Genomic DNA, 22587 nt, shown 5'->3' on the forward strand with positions numbered 1-22587 from the left:
TTGTAACTGTTCTGGTGTTAGTTTCATCTTCTCAAAGGTATCATAGAAGAGGATGTCCGCTGAAGATCCGCTATCCACAAGTATCCTCTTCACCATGTAATTGGCGATGGTCGTTGACATCACCAATGCATCATCATGGGGCATCGAGACCCCCTTCAAGTTGTCCGAAAAGGAGATGACGTCGTCTGTCTTCAGCTTCTTGGGCACTGAGCCTTGGATGCTAAGTTGCCTGGCGTAGGCCTTCTAGGCCAAGGCCAAGGCTCTACCCGAGGCTGTGCCCCCAGCGATGACGTTGATGACCCCAGCCAAGGTGTGATGTTGTTGCTACTGCTGTTGTGGGGACGAGGCACCGGCGTCACCTCCCACGTACTCCTTCAAGTGGCCACGGCAGATGAAGGGCTCAATCTTACTTTTTAGCTCGAAGCAGTCCTCGATGTCATTGTCGGTGCCACAATGGTACTTGTAGTATTTCTTCAAGTTACCCCTCTTAGGATTCCTCTTCATCTTGGCTAACCACTTCATGTATTCCTCCTTCCTTGCTTGCATAAGGATATGCATTTGGGTGGAGTTGAGTGGCATATATTTGCTGAAGGATGGGGTCGGTAGCTTCTTGCCGACGTCATTGTTGTTGTGGTGGTGGTCGTGGCCGCGGCCATCTCTATCCTTCCTTTTCTTCTTCGAAGCCCCTCGACAAGGGTCGGCCTCGTGCTCTTGAAGGCGTTCGTTGGCCGATGCCCCCTCGGTCTTGTTCTTGGGCAGTGTCTTGGAGATGGACCACTTGAGGGGTCTGGTAGGAGCGGCTTCGACGTGGAGTCAGTGAAGGCGTCCATCCTGGTGGACGAAGGGTTATGATTGGTGGAGGCATCACCTTGGCCCTCCTTCATCTATCACAACTCACCTTTTATAGCACTGATTTGCACTTGTAGATCACCGATTCATTGGTCGATGGGAGCTTGGGTTTCGTCCTGCTCTTCTCTAACACGGAACGGGTCGGCCTGGTTCCCGGAGTTTCCATATGCTGGTATGTCATGGTTCCTTTGGTTTCGACGGTCATTGAGGAGATCGTGAAGGTCCGATACTGGCGAGGGAGAGGAGTAGCGCCGGCCTCCAACCCTCGGAGGAGGATTGTAGTGACCAGAGCGTCCACCTTCGTCCCAGTGGCTCTCTACATGGTGGTAGCATTCATGGTCTTGGCCATCATGGGACCCAACTGGTTCTTCTCCCCTTCGGCTTGGGAGGTAGGATGTCTTTGATGGGGGCTTGCTCGCTCGTCGGCTACTACTGTTGAGCGTTGAGGGGTCAGCCTTGCAAGGGCCGAGGGGGCACTAGACGAGTGGTGCGTGAGTAGATCATCCACTGTATTGCCCCTGGCTCCTAATGGGGCAGCCACCTTATTGGCGGCCTCCTGTCAAGCGCCCCACCTCATCCAGCCTCTAGGTGATGTTGTCCAATCTATCGAGAACCATTTTGAATTGGTTCATGGTGACCAGATTCTGAGTGTTTGGATTATTGTCTTGTTGATCAACCATTTTCTTTGGAAGCTTAGTTGTTTGAGTTCAGTGTTTTCTTAGGGGAAGTCTTGAGAGTATCCCACAAACGACACCAATTGTTGCAACCAAGGATGGGGCCGAGGGCAATAAGGTAAATCTTCTTCTTTAGCCGAGGCCAATGTGTCCAACCTGAGAGTAAGAGAATACGTCAGAGGCCCCGGGTGCTATTCCAGGGACAGAGAATCCGACAGTCAAGTTAGTCAAGCACTTTAGAGGGGTTGGACCAGGCTTATGACGAGGTCATTTAAGAGCAAGAGAGCTAGAGAGCAAGAGTTTGCAAGATGGCCTTACCTGGATAGGGGCACCCCTATTTATACTTGACCTTGCCTTGGGAGTAGTTGGAGGTGGTTAGCAGTGGGCGGCCAAGATTGCATCCAGCCGATGCCACATGGTGCCTGATGAAGGGGAATTTGGCCCGACCTCGCAATCACCCGACACGTGGCAAAAACAAGCAACTTGGGACAGTAGAGCGCCCGAAGCGAACACCGAAAGCAAGTCCAAGCTCACTACTGAGCCCGAACTCCAGACCTCTACTAGGAGCCCGAGCTCCCTACCAAGAGTCCGAGCTCCCTACCAAGAGTCCGAGCTCCCTACTGGGAGTCTGAGCTCCCTATTAAGAGCGAGCTCCCTATTAAGAGTCTGAGCTCCCTATTAAGAACCCGAGCTCCCTACTGGAAGTCCAAGCTCCCTATTAAGAGTCCGAGCTCCCTGCGAGGAGCACGAACTATTAAGAGTCCAAGCCTCACAAAGCTGTGACCCGAGCTGGCCCGTGGCAGCTCGGAACACTCCCCAAACCGAACTCAAGACCTCGCTCGCCACTCCAACACTTCGCTTCCGAAACACCAGGCTGACCGAACGTACCTGACGCCAAGGACGTCCATATCCAAGGGCGACGCACCTGACTGATTTGGGATCTGACGCCTGACAGTCGCACTTCAAACGGCCTCCTGCTACCGCCACCTGCCACCGTCGTTACTAGCCGCAGAGACGGCTCCGACAAAAGGAGCAGTGGCGGTTCTGTCCGGCCAGAGGAAATGACATCCGAACTGGCAGGAGTTCAGAAGTAATCATGCCCGATCTGACGGAAGCTTGGAAGTGAGTGCGCGAGGTGGTTATAAAAGGCTCCTACCCCCCAGGAACGAGGTATGCTAACTTTTGCGCTATCTGGTCTATCTTGCCTTTGAAAGACTCTAACTTGAGCTTCGGAGCCCCTCCCTCCGTTTCAGGTCCCTGCCACCTAGTTCAGAGGCAAGATCGTTGACAGCTAAGATCGGCCGGATTGTGCATCATCAATTGGCGCCATATGTGGGAACGCTTCAAAAGGCCTCCCTCCAAAACTTTCATACCCCTTTCTCCTTCTTTGAAAAACTCAATACTCATGGCCTCCTCCAGCAATGCCGGACGCGGCACAGAGACAAACACCACCGGGGAACAGCCCCAAGTTCCCGTGGTGTGTGTTGGGCAGTTCACCATCCCCCTCTCGGTGGACGAAATTCCCAATCTGAATACGCCACAAGTAGTGGCGCCTGTAAACCTACCTGCCACAAACATCCCCTTTCCTCTCCCCATCGAAACTACCTTCACTGAACCAACCGCCGTCCCCCTGGCAGCTAGCCAAAATCGGTTGGACGACCTAATGCAGTGCATGCGGGCAATGCAAGCCCAGATGCAACAATTCCAGCAACACCAGCTTCACCAGCACCAAGTGTTGCACAACCTCTCCCAGTATCACTATCAACAGCAATTTCCTCAACTGCCACCGAACCAACCACTACTTACACCTCGCCACCCTACTCCAAAGCTGGTCAAGGCCTCTCCGTAGGATGGACACCTCCACCAAGGAAAGGCCTCTAGGCCCCAGATCCCCCCAAACAGCCAGGCCTCATCCCCAGGCCGGAGAGAGAGAAAAGTCATCCCCGCCTCGCAGCTCACAGGCGGGTCGGGAACCTCGCCCGCGAGATCGGCACCTCGGGGCTCCAAACCGGAGTTCCCACTCAAGGAAAACTGATTCGGCGCACTGGCAGCAGCGGACTACCAGCACTCCGGGCCCATCGAGCTCGGCAACACGGAGGCCAGCAACGCCAGTACAAGGCCCACTCAGCAGCGAAGGCGCCGTTGAGGTCGACGAACCACCACCCGCGTCCTGTCAGAGCTCAGAGGCAAAGGCGAGACGAGCTCGGACGAGGTAGGAGTTGCCCCGATTCTCTCAGTTCCTTCCCCCCTCGCGTTAGAACTCCTGGCAGTCCCCCTGCCCAGAGATTTCAAGCTCCCGCCTCTAGACAAGTATGACGGGTCCTTCGACCCCAACGACCACGTTGACCCTTTCCAGTCCCAAATGCACCTCGCCAGAGCCAGCGAATCATGCATGTGCGTGGCCTTCACCACCACCCTCAAGGGGGTAGCCCGCACTTGGTACAGGAACCTGGCCCCCGGGTCGATAAAGTGTTGGGCTCAGTTCGTGCAGGTCTTCACCGCACACTTTGTCACCAGCAAACGGTGCCCCAGAGCAGAGGAAAGCATCTTCGGGGTAGTCCAAAGGGAAGGAGAACCCATATGGGGCTACATCAAACGATTCAATTAAGCATGCTTACAGATACCGCGGTTCGACCCCGCGGTGCAGCTCGCCGCAGCAAAAAGAGGGGTGACGCACAAGGAGTTCAAATGGCACATGGTAGCCAACCAGCCCGCGACCGTGGCCGAGTTCCTCAAGCTCGCGGACAAGTTCACGAGGACGGAGGAGGAAATCAACCAGCGAACCGAGGGCGGAAACGAGAAAAGAAAGAGGGATGGCGAGCCCTCTAACTCAGCCGACCAAAAAAACCCGGCCTGGGACCCAAAACCGAACCAGTCGTTCCGAGCTCCCCTGCCAGTTCGGACGGATTACACGCCACTGAACATGAGGCGGACCGAGATCTTAATGACGATTAAGGACGCCCCATACGTGAAATGGCCACCTCGCCTAAAGGGAAATCCGAACGAAAGAAACAAGAATTTGTATTGTAGTTTCCATAGGGACCATGGTCACAGTACCGAGCAGTGCAATAACCTCCGAGACGAAATAGAGGGGCTCATCCGTCGCGGATACTTAAGGAACTTTGTACAGCACAACAATAATAGCAATAAAGCGGATCGGCCAGGCGAGCACGAAAAGGACGCCCCCGAGACTAGCAGCAGGCCTACCGAACCGATGCAGCGACAACCTCCGGTAGAGAGGCCAATTCGGGGAACCATCCATGTAATTATGGGAGGTTCGGTGGTAGCGGGGTGCACATCGGCGGCAGCCCGGACTTCAGTTCACGAAGCGGTCCTCGAGGAGCGGAACCCTCCGAAAAGGCCAAAGACCGAAGAGCCAATCCTCTTCACAGAAGACGACGCGCGAGGAGTTCGCTACCCTCACGATGACGCGCTTGTCATTAAACTAAGGATCAGCGACTTCGAGGTTAGGCGCGTGCTCGTAGATTCGGGCAGCTCGGTGGACATCCTCTTCAAATCGGCATTTGATCGGCTACAGCTGCCAAGGAGCGAACTAAAGCCCGCAAGCACTCCCCTGGTGGGCTTCAGCAGAGAGGAAGTCAGGCCCCTTGGAAAAATAACGGTACCCGTGGAACTCGGCATGTGGCCTTGTGCGGTCAAACTCAACCACGAATTCCTGGTGGTCGCGACCCCCTCCCCATACAATGCCATAATAGGGCGGCCAATCACGCATATCCTGCGGGCGGTGGTCTCCACCTACTATTTGGCCATGAAGTTCCCTACGGACTTCGGTGTGGGGGTAGCGCGAGGCGACCAGCTCGAGTCCCACAAGTGCTACGTTGCCGCCCTAAAGGGAAAGACCAAGGCGGCCGGCGACCTCGATTTGGAGCGGCCCGTGGAACAAGGCGAAGAACAAGCCTCGCACACAGAAGAAATAGTTGCGATCCCAACCTCGCACACAGAAGAACAAGCCTCGCTTCCGTCAAAGAACCCCTACGAACCGAACTGGTAAGTTTTTTACTCAAAAATTTAGATATTTTTGCATGGTCCGCGGCCGATATGCCCGGTATTGACCCTGGTCTTATAACTCACAAACTTAACACTGACCCTTTAGTCAGACCCGTTAGACAGAAGAAACGGAACTTAGCCCCAGAGCGCTGGAAAGCGGTCGACGAGGAAGTCGAGAAGCTCCTCGCGGCAGACTTCATAAGGGAAGTCCATTACCCGAGCTGGGTGGCCAACCCTGTGCTGGTGAAAAAGGCGAACGGCAAGTGGCGCATGTGCGTCGACTACACCGACCTGAACCGAGCTTGCCCGAAAGACTGCTTCCCCCTTCCTAGGATCGACCGCCTAGTGGACGCGACCTCGGGACATGAATTGCAAAGCTTCTTGGATGCCTACTCAGGCTACAACCAAATCCGAATGGACCAGTCCGACGAGGAAAAAACCAGCTTCATAACCGAGTTCGCTCTATACTGTTACAAGGTCATGCCCTTCGGGTTAAAAAATGCCGGGGCGACCTTCCAAAGACTTGTAAATAGGCTGTTTCGGCCCCTGATCGGCACAAAGATAGAGTGTTATGTAGACGACATGGTCGTCAAGACACGGTTTTCACAAGAACTAATAAAAGACTTGGACTCTGTCTTCCAAATCCTGCGTCAGTTTAGCATGAAATTGAACCCCAACAAATGTGTCTTTGGCGTCACCTCGGGCAAATTCCTAGGCTACATTGTCAATCAACGCGGTATCGAGGCCAACCCAGACAAGATAAAAGCCATCCTAGATATGAGACCACCTCGGAAAATAAAAGAAGTCCAGAGGCTAAACGGTCGCATAGCCGCTCTAAGCCGCTACATGTCCAAGTCGGCAGATCGCTACCTACCCTTCTTCAAAGCAATCAAAGGCAAAGGGTTCGAATGGGCCATCGAACTCAGCGAGTACAATCTCCAGTACAAGCCAAGAACTGCCATTAAGGCCCAAGCCTTGGCAGATTTTATCGTAGAATGCACGTTTAGCCTCGAAGCCCCTGAGCCGGTCGAGCCCGAGATCCCCAATTTGGGCAAACTCGGAGCTCCCAAGCCAAACAAGTCCAAACCCCGGGAAGTAGCAGCCAGTGTGGCATCCCTCCTGGTTAGACCAAGCGCGAACTGGGATGAGGAGCCCTGGATCCTTCACGTAGATGGCTCCTCGAACCAACAAGGCAGCGGGGCTGGAATAGTGCTATGCGGCCCGAGCGGAACAAAACTGGAATACGCACTACGCTTTGAGTTCGCAGCATCCAACAACGAGGCGGAGTACGAGGCACTGATAGCCGGGCTAAACCTAGCGCACAAGGTTGGAGCAAAGCACATGGTTATCTGCAGTGATTCCCAGCTCGTGGTCAACCAAGTTACAGGCAAATACGAAGCGCGCGAGCTCACAATGATTGCATATTTGGCAAAAGTAAAGGAGGCTCTGCTCAACTTCCAGTCACACTTCATCAAGCAAATCCCGAGGTCAGAGAATGCTGAGGCCGACGCCCTGTCCCGTCTAGCTAGCACGAGCCACAACGCCAGGAGAACCGTGTACGTAGAGGACTTACCTCGGCCTAGCATTCTCGGTGGGGCAGAAGAGGTCGCTCCCGTCACTGAAGTAGAGCTGAGCTGGATCGATCCATTCGCGAGCTTCCTGCTAGACGGAACCCTCCCCGCGAACCGCAACGCAGCCAAGAGGGTGCAGCGCCAAACAGCCGAATACGTCATGATAGACGAACAGTTGTACCGACGATCCTACACGCTCCCCTACCTGGGATGCTTGCGCCCAGCCGAAGCCAAGCTGGTACTCCGCGACACCCATGAAGGCTTGTGCGGCGGACACCTGAGGGGTAGAGCCCTCGCCCAAAAAGCACTTCGACAAGGATACTACTGGCCAACGATGAAGACAGAGGCAATCGAGCTTGTCAGAAAATGCGACAAGTGTCAGAAGCATGCCAGCATCCACCATCAGCCCGCTGCCGACCTCAAATACCTCACCAGCCCATGGCCTTTCGCCCAATGGGGCATCGACCTCCTGGGGCCATTCCCACCAGCGACAGGCGGGAGAAAATTCCTAGTGGTGGCAGTAGATTACTTCACAAAGTGGATAGAAGCTGAACCCCTGGCAATAGTTACAGCCCGAAACAAACAGAACTTCTTTTGGAAGAACATTGTATGTCGCTTCGGGCTACCTCGGGTACTGATCTCCGATAACGGCAAACAATTCGAAGATATCAAGTTCCAAGAATGGTGCCAAAGTATGGGAATTAGTCAGAACTTCACGTCGGTCGCACACCCGCAGGAAAATGGCCAAACAGAAGTAATGAACAGAGCCATCCTCTGCGGATTGAAAGCACGATTAGACCGAGCCAAAGGTTTGTGGGCAGACGAACTACCAAGTGTTCTATGGACTCACCGAACCACGGAAAAAACCGCCACAGGAGAGACTCCCTTTAACCTCACCTATGGCACCGAGGCGGTGATCCCGGCGGAAATCGAAGTGCCTACGTTGCGACTAGAAGCGTACGACGAACAGACAAACGAGGGCGAGTTACGCACCAACCTCGACCTACTGGATGAAGTGAGAGACCTCGCGCACATCCGAACTGCGGCCTAACAACAAAAGGTAGCTCGGTATTATAACGCGCGAGTAAAGAAGAGGAACTTCCGCGTCGGCGACCTAGTTCTCCGTAAGGTCATGGTGCCCGAACCCGGCGTAGGGAAACTTGGACCAAACTGGGAAGGACCCTACAGAGTAATGAAAGCACTCGGTGGGGGAGAATACGAGCTCGGAACACTAGAAGGAAAACAAGTACCCCGAGCATGGAACGTCGTCAACTTAAGAAGATACTACCTATAAACCACCAAAGCAAGTACCCCGAAGCCTAGGTAGAAAACGAACTAAAGGACCGAAATGGTCAGTTCGGCGAAAAACACAGCTCGAAGACAACCAGAAACAAAAAGCCATTTCATGTCAGAAAATGAACTGAAGGACCGAAATGGTCAGTTCGGCAAAAAATGCAGCTCGAAGACAGGACAACCAGCACTTGAACAAAAAGCCATTTCATTTCAGATAGATGTGTACATTCAAAAAAAAAAAGCCATTACAAGCCAGGGGCTACTTCATCATTATCAGAAGCCACTTCGACAACACCCGAAGGACCTGCCTCCCCCTCGGAGTCCGGTTCGGCATCCGCAGCATTAGCCATCTCTTGAGTAATGCGCGAAGTGGATATGGCGCTGGTATCAAGCTCGGGGTACGTATTCCGGATCATCCACCGGCTTAGCTTGAAACCCCTCCTGTAGGAGTCCACCATCAGATCATCGAAATCCGGTGAAGCAATATAATCACTGACAGCTTTCTTCTTCGCGTCTTCGATGCCTTGAGAGAAGATCTGAGTCCTCTCCCTGATATCCTCCTGAAGATACTCGACCTGGTGCTGCAAGTCCAGCTTCAATTCCGCCATATTCTTCACCACCACTCCCATGGCCTCGGCATCTCTCTGAGACCTCGCCTGCCTAGACCGCGCAAGGCGAGCAGCAGCCTCAGCAGCACGAGCAGCCTCCTCGGCAGCTCGCGCCTACCTTGAGCATCTCTCCACTTGGTTCGCTAAGGCGTGAATAGAAGAGTTCACCTATCAAAGGAAAACGGGATCAAAGGAACGAATAGAAGAATAAAAGCCGAACAACTCTAAAGAAGGGAGCACTTACCACCATAGCATGAGTAACGGCGCGATAGGCCACTTGGTGCAGAGGGAGCTCGGTCCACGCCGCAACTTCCTCGGGAAACATCGTCTCCTTACTCCGTTGAAGAGCATGAACAGGCGACAGCACGCTCCTGAAGTCCCCCGGTACCTCCGAGCCCGACGGCCCAGCTCGCGTATGGGCAGACTCGGAGTAAGCGGGAGCCCCTGTGTGTGTGGTTTCGGCATAAGGAGCCCCCGCCAGCTCCTGCATAGGAGGAACCATCTCGGGCTCCTCCGCCGGATAGTCCGGCACCTCGGGCTCCGCACCCTGGGATGGTTCGGTGCGAGCTCGCTTAGCCACCCGTTTTCTCCTCTTCATGCCCTGGAACAAGTGCCCACCTCGGGTCCCTCGAGAGTCCATCGTACCTGCGAAAAGGAGTTCGGCATCAGTAAGACACGTAAAAGAAGAGCAAGACAGGATCGCTAGGAAAAGAACCTACCCGAACTCAAGCCCGCAGCAATAAGCTTGGCCTCCGTCAGATACCGTTGACACTCCAGCCCAAGCCGCGCCCATTGCTGGAGGCCCTTCGCCGTCTCCTTATCGAGTGTAACGCCGGAGTCGGGAGCGGCCATCCCCCAGCCCGTCCGAAACGGCCACCCCAGCTTACTTCGCACCCTGAAATAGTCCCGCTTCCACGCCGGGACCTTATTAGGGAGTCCGTGTAAGAGCTTGAAGCCTGGGTGAGGAGACACGTAGTATGCCCGCCTACGCCCAGGAAGGGGACCCGCTTGCTTTTTCAGCATTAAAATAGAGGAGAAAATCTCGAGATCCAAAGGAAAGTTCTCGTCACAAAATAAGGAGATCGTCCCCACTAAATTCCTAATGGAGTTCGGGTGAAGCTGGTCGACCGTCACACCGAAGTGGTTTAGAACCTCGACGAGAAGAGGATGAAAGGGCAGTCGCAGCCCCGCAGCGAGCTGTTCCCGGAAAATCACGATCTCATCAGGACCGTGTTCCCAAGGGAAGCTACCCGTAGAGATGAAGTAGGCGTGCTCCCCGGGCAAGTCGTAGTAGTCTATGAGGGATTGAAGTCCCTCAGGCGTCATGGTCGAAGGGCCAAACTGATCTACAACCCGGCCACGACGGGAGGTGGACGCCGACCTACCCGAAGCACCTCGGGCTGTAGGCTCAACCCCTTCCTCGGGACCTACATCGGGCTCACTTGAACTACCGGGGGACGCAAATTGGTTCGTAGAACCTATATCAGACCCGCTTGAACAATCTGAACCCTCCGAACTAGACATCAGAGAATGGAACGGGATTCCAAAAGCACTCACCCAGGAAGAAGACTGAAGTAGACCACGAAAGCTCGAACAAGCAAGGAACCTGGGACGCGAGCTGAAGAGCCTGGACGCGAACTGAAACTTAGGCGCGAGCTCAAGAGGTACAACAGTAGCAAGGACGCCCCCCCCCCCCGCGCGCTATTTATATCCACAGCGGCCGGAAAGTGACGGCCCAGATCGAAGCCAATCCAACGGCCCACAGCCGCGCTAAACCGTACGTCTTCCGAGGCCAATCAGCGCACGTCTTTCCGAAACTGTCGAGGCATCGTGCACGTCCTGTCGGAGGACGGGTGTCAGTACGCACCTTCTCAAAACTGACGGGGAGTCGGCGCACGTCTCCTCGCAATAAAAGCATCTGCAGCTCAACTCTCGAACGACTGCCGTCACGTCTCCCAAACGCGCGCCCTTTTTTGAAAATCAAATTAAAGCGAGCGCCCTCAGCACGGACCAAAACCCTCCTGCTACCTTACGAACTCCCCGCGCCAAGACAGGATCCTTGTCGCAGGGAGTGGGGGGCAATTGATGAAGGGGAACTTGGCCCGACCTCGCAATCACCCGACACGTGGCAAAAACAAGCAACTCGGGACAGTAGAGCGCCCGAAGCGAACACCGAAAGCAAGTCCAAGCTCACTACTGAACCCGAACTCCAAACCTCTACTAGGAGCCCAAGCTCCCTACCAAGAGTCCGAGCTCCCTACCAAGAGTTCGAGCTCCCTACTGGGAGTCCGAGTTCCCTATTAAGAGCGAGCTCCCTATTAAGAACCCGAGCTCCCTACTGGGAGTCCGAGCTCCCTATTAAGAGTCCGAGCTCCCTATTAAGCGTCTGAGCTCCCTGCGAGGAGCACGAACTATATTGGGCCCCAAGCCTCACAAAGCTGTGACCCGAGCTGGCCCATGACAGCTCGGAACACTCCCCAAACCGAACTCAAGACCTCGCTCGCCACTCCAACACTTCGCTTCCGAAACACTAGGCTGACCGAACGTACCTGACGCCAAGGACGTCCGTATCCAAGGGCGACGCACCTGACTGATTTGGGATCTGACGCCTGACAGCCGCACTTCAAACGGCCTCCTGCTACCGCCACCTGCCACCGTCGTTACTAGCCGCAGAGACGGCTCCCACAAAAGGAGCAGTGGCGGTTCTGTCCGGCCAGAGGAAATGACATCCGAACTGGCAGGAGTTCAGAAGTAATCATGCCCGATCTGACGGAAGCCTGGAAGTGAGTGCGCGAGGTGGTTATAAAAGGCTCCTACCCCCCAGGAACGAGGTATGCTAACTTTTGCGCTATCTGGTCTATCTTGCCTTTGAAAGACTCTAACTTGAGCTTCGGAGCCCTTACGCCGAGTTCTCCCCGGAGCTTCTCTTCTCCCTCCGTTTTAGGTCCCTGCCACCCGGTTCAGAGGCAAGATCGTTGACAGCTAAGATCGGCCGGATTGTGCATCATCAGTGCCATCCTATGCCTTGCCACATGCGCTTATATCACCAATTTAGTTATTTATATTATTTTAAATGAAGAATAGTTTAAATCAGTGTAGAATTAAAAAAAAAAACATCGTAATTGAAGCAAATAAAGATGCAAATTAATTTAAGCATGACCAATAAAATAGGAGGATATCTTAACCGAACCGTGGGCTAATTTTTGAAACCAAACCAGGGTTATTAGTTTTTGAAAAACTGGTAACTGAAATCGAACCGAAGTCGATCGATTAACCGATTGATTGGTTTTTTATTATTTACAATATTTATTATAAAAAAATATATAAGTATGTAATAAAATGCTAAAAATATATATAATATTATATTTTCAACAATAAATAATATACTATATATTATATATGTTTATATATAATGCATATTTATTAATTTATAATGTATAGAAAATATAAAATATATATAATATAAATATATATATAACAGTCGGTTTGATTAACAGCCAATTTTTTTATTTTGATTAACCAAAATCGAATCAATACCTTCGATTTTTCTTAAATGTTGAACCGAAACCAAATTGACTGATTTAATTAACTGAATTTTCGATTTGATTTCGACCGATTCGGTTTTTCGATTTTTTTTCTCAGCCGTAAGTAGAACGATTTATAGAAGCCAAGATAGGAGGAGATTTATGTATGTAATTAGTGATAAATTGACACACGCCAAACAAAAATGGAGAGAGAAAGAAATTAACGTCCCCTGCCGACTACTCGTACAAAATTGAAAATCAAGACAGATCCGGCCCCAAAACCGCCGTCCAATGGGCGAATGTCTCTCCATCTCTATCTCTTCTCTTTGCTTTATCTTAAATATTTCCTCCTTCGCCTTGGACACGCGGAAAAAGGGTAAATGCATGTCTTACTTTTTTACGCGAAACACGCATTTGAGTCAACTAAATAAGATGGGGCGGGTGAAAAAGGGTAAATGCATGTACATGATGATGATGCACATCAATGAAATTTATATATAATAATTAGGAATGGGCCGAGCTGGGCTTTGTATATATATCAATAAAAATACATTTAGTTCGAGTTTGAGCCCGGCTCTCATATCAAGTCTAAATCCCAAGCCCGAGTTTGAGTTAGTTAGAATTTTTTTCTTTTTTATTTAATAAAAAATATTTTATTATATTAAAATCCTTCAAAATTCAAGAATAACAAACATCTCACTATTACTTAAAAAGAAGAAAAAGAATAAAGAAAAAATATTGTATATATATTTTTATTAAATAAAATATATTTTTATTATTTAATATATAGTCTCAGATCGGATTTGAGCTCAGACTCAGGGTGAGTTATTTTAAAAAAAATCAAAATTGACTCAAAAAAAATCAGGCCCAATGCTTTAGACCCGAACCCAAACCTGCAGGCCTAAAATTATGACCAAGCCTCAAGCAGTCAACCATCAACCCGTTGACCCGTTCAATGGTTTTTAGCCATTTTTTTATTTTTTTAATTGGGAACCGTCCAGGCAACCAGTTTTGTTTTATCTCAATCCCGGTCCCTAGCCAAAAATCGTTGAATCGGTCAACGACCCATTAACCCAAGCAGTCAACCATCAACCCGTTCACCCGTTCAATGGTTTTTGGCCATTTTTTTTATTTTTGTTGTCAAAATGGCCGTCCGTTTGAACCAAACAGACGAACCACCATTTTTTTATTTTTTTAATTGGAAACCGTCGAGGCAACCAGTTTTATTTTACCCCAATCCCAGTCCCTGGTCAAAAACCGTTGAATCAATCAACAACCCATTGACCCGTTCAATGGCTTTTGGCCTTTTTTTTTAATTTTGTTGTCAGAATGGATCGTCCGTTCGAATCGGACGGTCAAACCATTGGCCCAAAAATCAGTGGTCATAGCGGTTCCGTTTTTTAGTCGTATGACTTACACGCTCGAATGACATAACGCATATGATACTGCTTAATGGACCTCACACACTCAATTTTTTGCCTGTAATTTTTGTTGCTAGAATGAGCCGTCTGTTCAAATTGGATAATCAAACCGTCGACCCAAAAATCGTCGACCCAAGAGAGGTGATCGGAGTGTTCAAGTTTCTTTACCCAGGGCAGTCACTCCGATGCTTAAGTTAGCGAGCTAAGTTTGTAAGCTTGAAAGTGTGAGAGCTAGAGTGCTTAGAGAGCTAAATCGCGTATGTACCTCTTCTATGAAAGGGGATGCCTTTATATAGGTAAAATGCCATGAGGCTCACGAAGCATATCCAAAGTGGGTGGGGTGGTTTTATGCCTGGACGTGGATTCCACATAAGCGAGTAGTGTTTATCCAATTGGGCCTGAAGCGGGCAGGGTGATAACCAGCTCTTCCGACGTGGCATCGTGATCTCAGGGAAGTCAAAGGTGATAGTCTGCTTAAGGAGGAGGTTGCCCAACATGTCAGGCAACTCTCTAACTAAAGTCGGGTTAGGTCGGCATAAGTAGATCTCCCCTTACACCAACCTAATGTCTTACAATGCTGTTTGCAATTCAACCTACTAAAGTGGTGCCGAGATCATCAAGATGGTTGCGAGAAATTCACAATCTGCACTCTATAATGTCTCACAACACATCCCCACCTTGTATTGGGAATATCTCCCGATAACAAGTATGAAAAATGATCCCGAGGTCATTCTGGGGCGCCCCCTTGTGAGATGCAGATATAAACCCGGTCGCAAGATGTTCGAAGTACTCCCGAGGTTCGCCTACATAATGCTGAGATATCGGATGGCTGCTACGAAATACCACGTGTAATTATGGAAGGACTAAATCGCCCCTCATCACAACTTAAAAAAAATTGTTAAAAATTCTTTGAACTGTTGTAAATTCTAAGTGCAAAGTCATACAATAGAAGAAGAAACATAGCTTTGGGTTTTAAATTATTACAACAAAACCAAAAGAATATTAGGCAAGGTGGTCTAAAAATTACTTGAATGTATATATGAACCTAATAATAAAAATAAAAAGAGAAAAGGACAAGAAGCTAAGAAAGGGAGGGAAGACAAATAGATAAGAGTGAGAGAAATGGATTTCATTTGGCCCACAGGTAACATGAATCTATTACATATGCATATATTATCAATTTTCATATTTGAAAAGTTGGAATGCCGTGAGAGCTGTGAAGCGATAACAAATTAAAATTATTTATTTATTATTGTTTAGGGTGGTTTCGTTTGGGTTAACGTCAGAATGAGAGAAAAAGCAAGTTGACCTTGGGAGTTGGGACAAGATAAGAAGGGATGGCTTGAGAGATTGGGTTTGGTAGGAGTAGGAACCGCGTCAGAGTAGCGAGGTTGGTAATTATACGACTAGGGAGTGGGCAACACTGACAGACTCTCGAGAGATCTCGGGGCAAGAAACCTTTTCTTTTTTCTTTTTTTTTTTTAAGTCGGAGTACATACTATATGCCCTTGTTTTGCTTGGCACATTACCTTATTATATATGCATTAATTACTTTTTCTCTTATTTTTTCTTTCTTCCTAAATAAAAAAAAAAAAAAATTCCATCAGGCCATCAGCAATTCTGTTTGCAAATGATGAGAGATTGCGCAATTAACTGTTAGACTGTTAGTGTTAAGCCTCCTTCTATGAGCGCCAAAAATTGGTATCTGCTATTTATACAGGGCGCCTCACAACGATTTCACAGTCACATTTTATCATGGGAACATCTCTCTTAAATAATAATATATAAATACGGAAGATGTTTTTAATGCACATGCACAATGTGACGTGCCTGTAAGATCGGTGCGAGGCGCCATGTGCTAGGAACAGATTCAGTCCCCCCTTTTGGCATGTCTGATACTGAGATCGGCTTCAATCTCCTACAAGATTATTCTCCACAATGTTTCATAGCACATCTCGGCCCTATATTGAAAATATTTCTCAATGATAATATCATCATTTCTGATATATCATCTGAAGATATTTCCAATACATGACAGAGATCTGCTATAAAACATTGTGGGGGGCTGATTTGAATTCATCAGGACAAACTTATGTTCACACCATTTCAATCGCCTTTTGCAATCTTGCATTGAAAATATCTCCCAATGAAATAAATTGCATAAGCAAGAAGATATTCTTAATGCAATATTGCATTGTAATAGTTTTTTCTTTTTTTCATTTTCAAATTTCCACTGGCAATAGAAAAGAAAGATGTTCACAGTTCACTGACCTAACATAATCATGAAATAAGAAAAAATAGGACCAGCAATATCCAACATCAAGTAAAGTGAGCTCAATTCAATCGTTTGAGGAATGGCGACAACACACACAGCCGGGTGGTCCTGCCCAGACTTTGTAAAGCAATTTCTTTACAAATAAATTAATTATTTAATATAAGGTAAAGTATGGTACATGGACTTTATGCCGCATTTGGTTGTAGTGCAAATAAATTTGTATTGATGCAAAACTATGATAGTTTAAGTGTGTTGGGTGTAGATTCTGATTTATTGCAATACAAATTAAGTAAAATAAGATCTGAAGACTATAAAATAAAACCTAAAACAAAGTTAAATCGGAATTTGCATTCCCATGCATTTTATATTAGTGCAAATAAAACTGCAATGCAACCAAACACAGCTTTAGACTTTGACTGTAACAGATTTCTGATTTCTGGGTGCAGGGAGCAATGGAGAGGTAGATATTGGGCTGACGTGGACAAAGAAATTTAATAAACTAATCCTTTAGCCCGATGGACAAAGAAATTTCTGGGTGCAGGGAGCAATGTAGTTCTGTCTTGTTTCTCTACGTGTCTCATAGAGTCAATCCATGGGCCCGTAAATGATGATAGAACAATATATCATATCTTTCCTCCTCCCTCTCCTCTTTTTCTTCTTCTCATTATATTGAATAATTTAGCTCCAAATCTTCCTTTTAATCTGATTTATGTGTCAGTGCCAGGAGTTCAAATTAAAAAAATCTGCATTATAATAGTGAGAAAAATCTATTTTGTTTTTTTTTAAAGAATTTGCTGATTTAATTTGGCTATGTTTTTCTCAACATAAAATTAGAAATTAGAAGTGCTGTGAAATAAGAAGAAATAATTTTATAAATATTTCAGTCTGAAAAGATTACAAGCAAATACAAACACAAGCTTTGGAGAAGAATAAATACTGCTCAATAAAATTAAAAATGTTAATATGGGATAGAAATAAAATAATAAATAGTAGGTGTTTATTTAACCAAAAAAAATTCAGATACTTATGACTGTTAAAATGCTACTATAAAAACAACAATTAACTAATGGCGGGTTGACCATGCTCCATACATAGAGTGTTGGCCCCACATTCTAGGCCTTGATCAACGAGTTGATGGCAACGTAAGATTATCTTTTTACAAGAGAATTAAAAATTCAGATGGGAAGAGTAGAAAGCTTCAAAGTTTAATTTAGACTCTAGTGTCGTTTTAGTTGCATTTTATTATTATTATTATTATTATTATTATTAAGTAGCAATATTGGCATCAATGCTGCAGTTGCAGCTGAGAAAACGGTACTGCTGATGTGTGGTTTGGAACACTTTTTTTTTTGTTTGGAATCATTGCTGTCAGGTAGGACGTTTTCTGGAGCAACAACTTTTTCTGTTTAGTATCAATGCTTCAGGAAACGTTTTTTGCACTTCTACCCATCATCCACTACCACATCACTGCCCTGTTGGCAGCAACGAGCTGCAGTTCCAAGAAACGTCATATTTAGCGTTGCTCCAAGCCATACCTTCCCGATTTCTAAAGCATGGCTTGGAGCACCGTTTTTTATGAAAAAATGATTCTGATGTAACTGTTTCCGGTCACGTACCACTTTTTCGTGATGTGTCAATTTTTTGGCTAAGTACCTCGTCATCTCGTCTACTCTCAGGTGGTTGGTGACTCAGAGGTTGAAGTGGAGCTCCCTGGTGGCGAGCTACCTAGTGGCGAACTACCTGGTGCCGAGCTGCCTAGTGGTGAGCTACCTTGATGCGAGCTCCCTAGTGGTGAGCTACCTTGATGAGCTGCTTGGTGGTGAGCTACCTTGATGGGCTACCTGGAGGTGAGCTACCTTGATGGGCTGTTTGGAGGCAAGCTACCTTGATGGACTGCTTGGAGGCGAGCTACCGGGTGGGCTACTTGGCTTTCTGGATGAGTTGCTTGGTGGTGAGCTACCTTGATGAGCTGCTTGTTGGTGAAACCCGACTGCTCCCTACAGGATATGATCAGCTCATCTTTGTAGACGGCGGGAGCTGAGGGACCTACAAGAACTGAATCAGAGAACCCGGGGGTGTTTACCCGGCAAGGTCACTCTGATGGCTAAGTTAGCACTTTGATAGTAGAGAGCTCGAAGATCATATTAGAGAATGAGAGAGCTAGAGAGCAGGGGTTACCCTCTTTTTCCTCCTCTGTTGCCTATGGGGGTGAGGTCTTTATATACTGGAGTCCTCGTGGTTTAGGTGGAACAGTTCCTGGATCCCAGCTGTGATGGGACTGTCTTGCGTGTTAGGTGGGTGAAATGCCATCAAACGGTAAAATTGTCCCTTCTCGTCAGAACCGGGGAGTGGGTGAGCTAATATAGCCGTTACAAGTTACAATCCCGTAAAATGCAGGGTATGGAGATGCGTTCCTCGAGGTTGTCAGGTTGGCGCCTGTCTTAGGCCGTCAAGTTGATGCCTGGGCCAGGCCGTCAGCTCGTGCTAGGGCCAGGTCGTGCCAGTGCTAGGTTGCCAGGTCGTGCCGGGGCCAGGCTGCCAGCTTGTGCCAGGGCCAGGCTGTCAGCTCGTGCCAAGGCCAGGTCGTGTCAAGGCCAGGCTGCCAGCTCGTGCCAAGGCCAGGTCGTGTCAAGGCTAGGCTACCAGCTCGTGCCAGGGCCAGGTCGTGCTTGTGCCAAACTACGCCTGGTGGGACACCATCAGCTTAGCAAAGGCAAGTTGTTGCCAAAGTGGTCCCGGGTGTCACCTAGTTGTTCTGAGGTGCCAGGCTACATGATGGCGAGCTATCCAGCAACGAATTGCCTGTAGCGAGCTGCCTGTGGCGAACTGCCTATAGCGAGTCGCCTGTGACGAACTACCCAGTGGCGAGCTACCTAGTATCAAGAGGCTGTACTTAATTGCCAAGAGACTGTCAGGTGTCATAATGTCATTAAAAGGCCAAATCCGCCCTCATCAAATTCCAAACACAAGGTTATTTCCTAAATCACCGTTTTTTCCTAGATTACACTGATGAGGCGCCGTTTTCTAGAGCCAGACGCATAAATTTCGACCTTGTCAAAAACTGATTCCTGAGATCATACCCTTCATTTAAATACGATATAATACGTAACAGGTTAATATTTTGCCTTTCATAGATTGCTTATCGATTTAACAATGAGATTTCTTGAAAGCATAAAAGCTGAACTTCATGATAAAAAAAATGAAGAAAAAGAAAAAATATAAAACGTGAGATGCCTCCTTTATATAAAGATTTAGGTCTGCATTCATGACGTAATGGATTCTGATTTAATAAATCCAAATATCCAAAATTTTAACAACTGGCATTGGGATTTGGTGTTCTTATATATAACTTTTATATACACGTGTTCATACTGTCATCAGAAGCCTCAACTCAAGCCCAAATTTAGGTCAGCAGGCAGGAGGTACTCAGGTTCAAGTTCAATATGGTAATTAAGGTGCTGCCAATGCCATACCTGAATCAGGCTTTAGTCCTTCTCCCTTCTTCTCCGTTTTGAGAGATGTTCCTTCTTCAGTCATACGCTTTGGTAATTAATAATCAAAACTGAAAATCTATGGTCAGAAGAAGAAGCCACGTACATTGACATTGGTGCACTTTTTGCTATCTTCAGCCTTGTTAAAAACGAGATCGGATCTACTCCTCATAGAGAGGGCGTCTCACATAGGTTATATATGCAATTCCTACCATGCATTGAGAATATCTCCTATACTTTTAAGTTATTATTTACGGGAGATGTTTCCAATGTATAATGGATGTGGATGTGAGGCGCCCAAGTGTGACGAGCAGATCCCGTCTTGCTAAGAACTTTCCACTTCCACCCGTAGGCTGTAGTATATCAGAGAACCATAATCTACCAATGGATGAGTCACACCTAACAGATGAGAGAGCCTAAACTGTAAACCTCCCTGATCGCGGATGTTTCTTTAATTAAGCATCTGGTTGCGTTGTTTGTTAAGGCCATGCATTTCAATGATCTCTTTCTTCTTTCTACGTACCTTGATTAACATGATCAGTTGAATAGATTATAGATAGATGAGATACATTTTTTGTTTTTTTTTTAATTATTATAATTAAGATATAGATAGATAGATCGTAGATGAGATACATTAAGGATCCACCATGTATGATGTATCGACCTCGACCGGCCGGTTCGTTAGGTAATAGGTAAACCACCACCTTAACTTGCTTGGAACTTTGAAAATCGGAACCCTTGTGGTTCAACTTCCTGCTACCAAGTTACCAAACTTCCAACCGATCGATCTCCTTCAATTCCTTTCCCTCCCTCTCCCACCCTTCAAATATTATTTATATTTGAACTCCTCACCCATTAAGGCATCATCAAATCGAAGGAGGAGGAACGTGCAGGTGCCGAAATTGTGTATGGGTCTGAAGCCAGCTATCCCATTCCATCGAGAGCTTCTGGAAGAGCTGGGCTTTCCCAAAGGGGGCTTTCCCCTTCAACATCTCCAAGAGTGTGGAAGAGTCCGAGAGACGGGTTTCGTGTGGATGAAACAGAAGGCTCCCTACGTGCACTTCTTTGTGGGAACCAACACCCGTGTGAAATATGCCACCGAAGTGACTGCTTCTTATATAGAAAAGTTCAAGATGAAGAAGATGACTGGCATCAAGAGCAAACAGATGTTGCTGTGGGTCCCCATCACGGAGATGAGCATCGAGGAACCAACGAGCCAGAAGATATATTTTAAGACGTCTGTGGGGATTGGCAAGTCCTTTCCATTCACCGCATTTATGACTGAAGAAGAGAAGCATTAGTACCTCCGATCCAGGAAGCCATTGCCTGAAAATTACCCTAATACTTATTACTCTTCATACAATCTTCCATAGGTGCGTGGGTCATGGATTATCACAGATTACATCATTTCCCATCCTCCTAGTTGTTGTTGTGTTTTCAATTTATTATAAACATTTTGTTTCAAATGTTTCTCAAGTAGGCCTTATCTAATAATCACCAGTCAATATTCTTCCCCTCAAATTCGAATCTATCACATTAACAACTCGGATCCTGATTCATCAGTTTTACCCACCATCGAAATTATGGTGGTATTTGGTTGGATTGACGTTTATCTAAAACGCAACACCAACTCAGCACCACATAGCCTAGGTGTTTTCCTCCATGAATTTTGAATTAAATATTGTTTAATTAAACTGTTTATGGGAGAAAGACCCCAACACTTTGCATTTTTATGCTATTCCGTTCGTGTGGCACCTTGATGTTAAAAAACGTTTTTCAACCACTTTTTAAGGAAGATGTGGTATAAAACGTTTATTTAATAAACGACAATGAAACTAATCAATCGCTGTATTAATTGTAGATTGACTCCTTGACCCACCATTAATATTCTGATGACAAGCAACTTTATTTAACCGACTATTGGAATGACAAGCAACAGGGGATACAGGGGATGGGCTACCCCCTGTTGTGTAGCCCCATGAAGCAAAAAAAAAAAAAAAAAAATACAATCATCTAGCTTAGGTTGTGTGTAGAGGTGTCAATTGGACTCGATTTGGTCCAACCCAATCCAGTCCAATGTAAGTCCATTTATAAATGGGTTGGATCTAATCCAGCTCAAATCTAATACAAATCAAATCCAATCCAATTCATTAAAATATAAATGGATCAGATTGGATCTAATCCAAACTAAATGAAATATCAGAAATTATATAAAAAACAGAACATATAAAAAATTACAAAAATATATTAAAATGAAGAAAATCTGAAAATTACAAATATATATATATATATATATATATAATATATATATATATATATATATATATATATATATATCTTTTTGGCGTTGAAAAAACACTTTTATAAAAGTGTTTTGATAAAAGTGTTTTCATAAAAGTATTTTTCTAAAAATACTTTTATAAAAATGCTTTTGTAAAAGTATTCCAATTCTCATGATAGAACACGATGAGAACAACATCAGGACCCTAATATAGATTTTGTGTTTGCACTCCCTTTCAAAATACTGTATGTATGAGTAGTTCAATCCCCTTTGACCAAAAAACTGTCCATATTAGATACTATGTGATGATGTGCAATCCGGTCAGTCCTAGCTGTCGGTTCCCTCGCCTCTGATGGAGTTGGGGGTGACTGAAATAAGGAAGAACTTGGAGTCTTCCGGGGAGAAACCTGGTTGGAATACTCCGAAGCTCAAGTTAGTGCTCTTGAGAAGGCAAGGGAAATTAAGAATTTTAAGACTAGAAAGCGCAAGAATCACATACCCTCTTCTTTGTGAGATGGGGGCCTTTTATAATCACCCTGTACACTTACTTCCATACCTCTACCAGTTCGGGTATCATTACCTCTGCCAGATC

The 22587-nt window shown here is 47.0% G+C and overlaps 1 protein-coding gene across 1 annotated transcript; it reads left to right on the forward strand.

The window, feature by feature from the left end:
• Positions 1-20622: 20622 nt before the first annotated feature.
• Positions 20623-21015, forward strand: LOC104604687 (uncharacterized). Its single transcript, XM_010269152.2, has one exon. It carries the CDS (start codon positions 20623-20625, stop codon positions 21013-21015), a length of 393 nt encoding a protein of 130 aa, XP_010267454.1.
• The last annotated feature ends 1572 nt before the right edge of the window (positions 21016-22587 follow it).

This window comes from Nelumbo nucifera, chromosome 1 (assembly GCF_055504915.1).
Source record: "Nelumbo nucifera cultivar China Antique chromosome 1, China Antique-T2T, whole genome shotgun sequence".
NCBI lineage: Eukaryota > Viridiplantae > Streptophyta > Magnoliopsida > Proteales > Nelumbonaceae > Nelumbo > Nelumbo nucifera.

What these genes read in the sequence shown, in the direction of transcription:
- LOC104604687 (XM_010269152.2), top strand. Translation starts at nt 20,623, where the DNA reads ATGGGTCTGAAGCCAGCTATCCCATTCCATCGAGAGCTTCTGGAAGAG.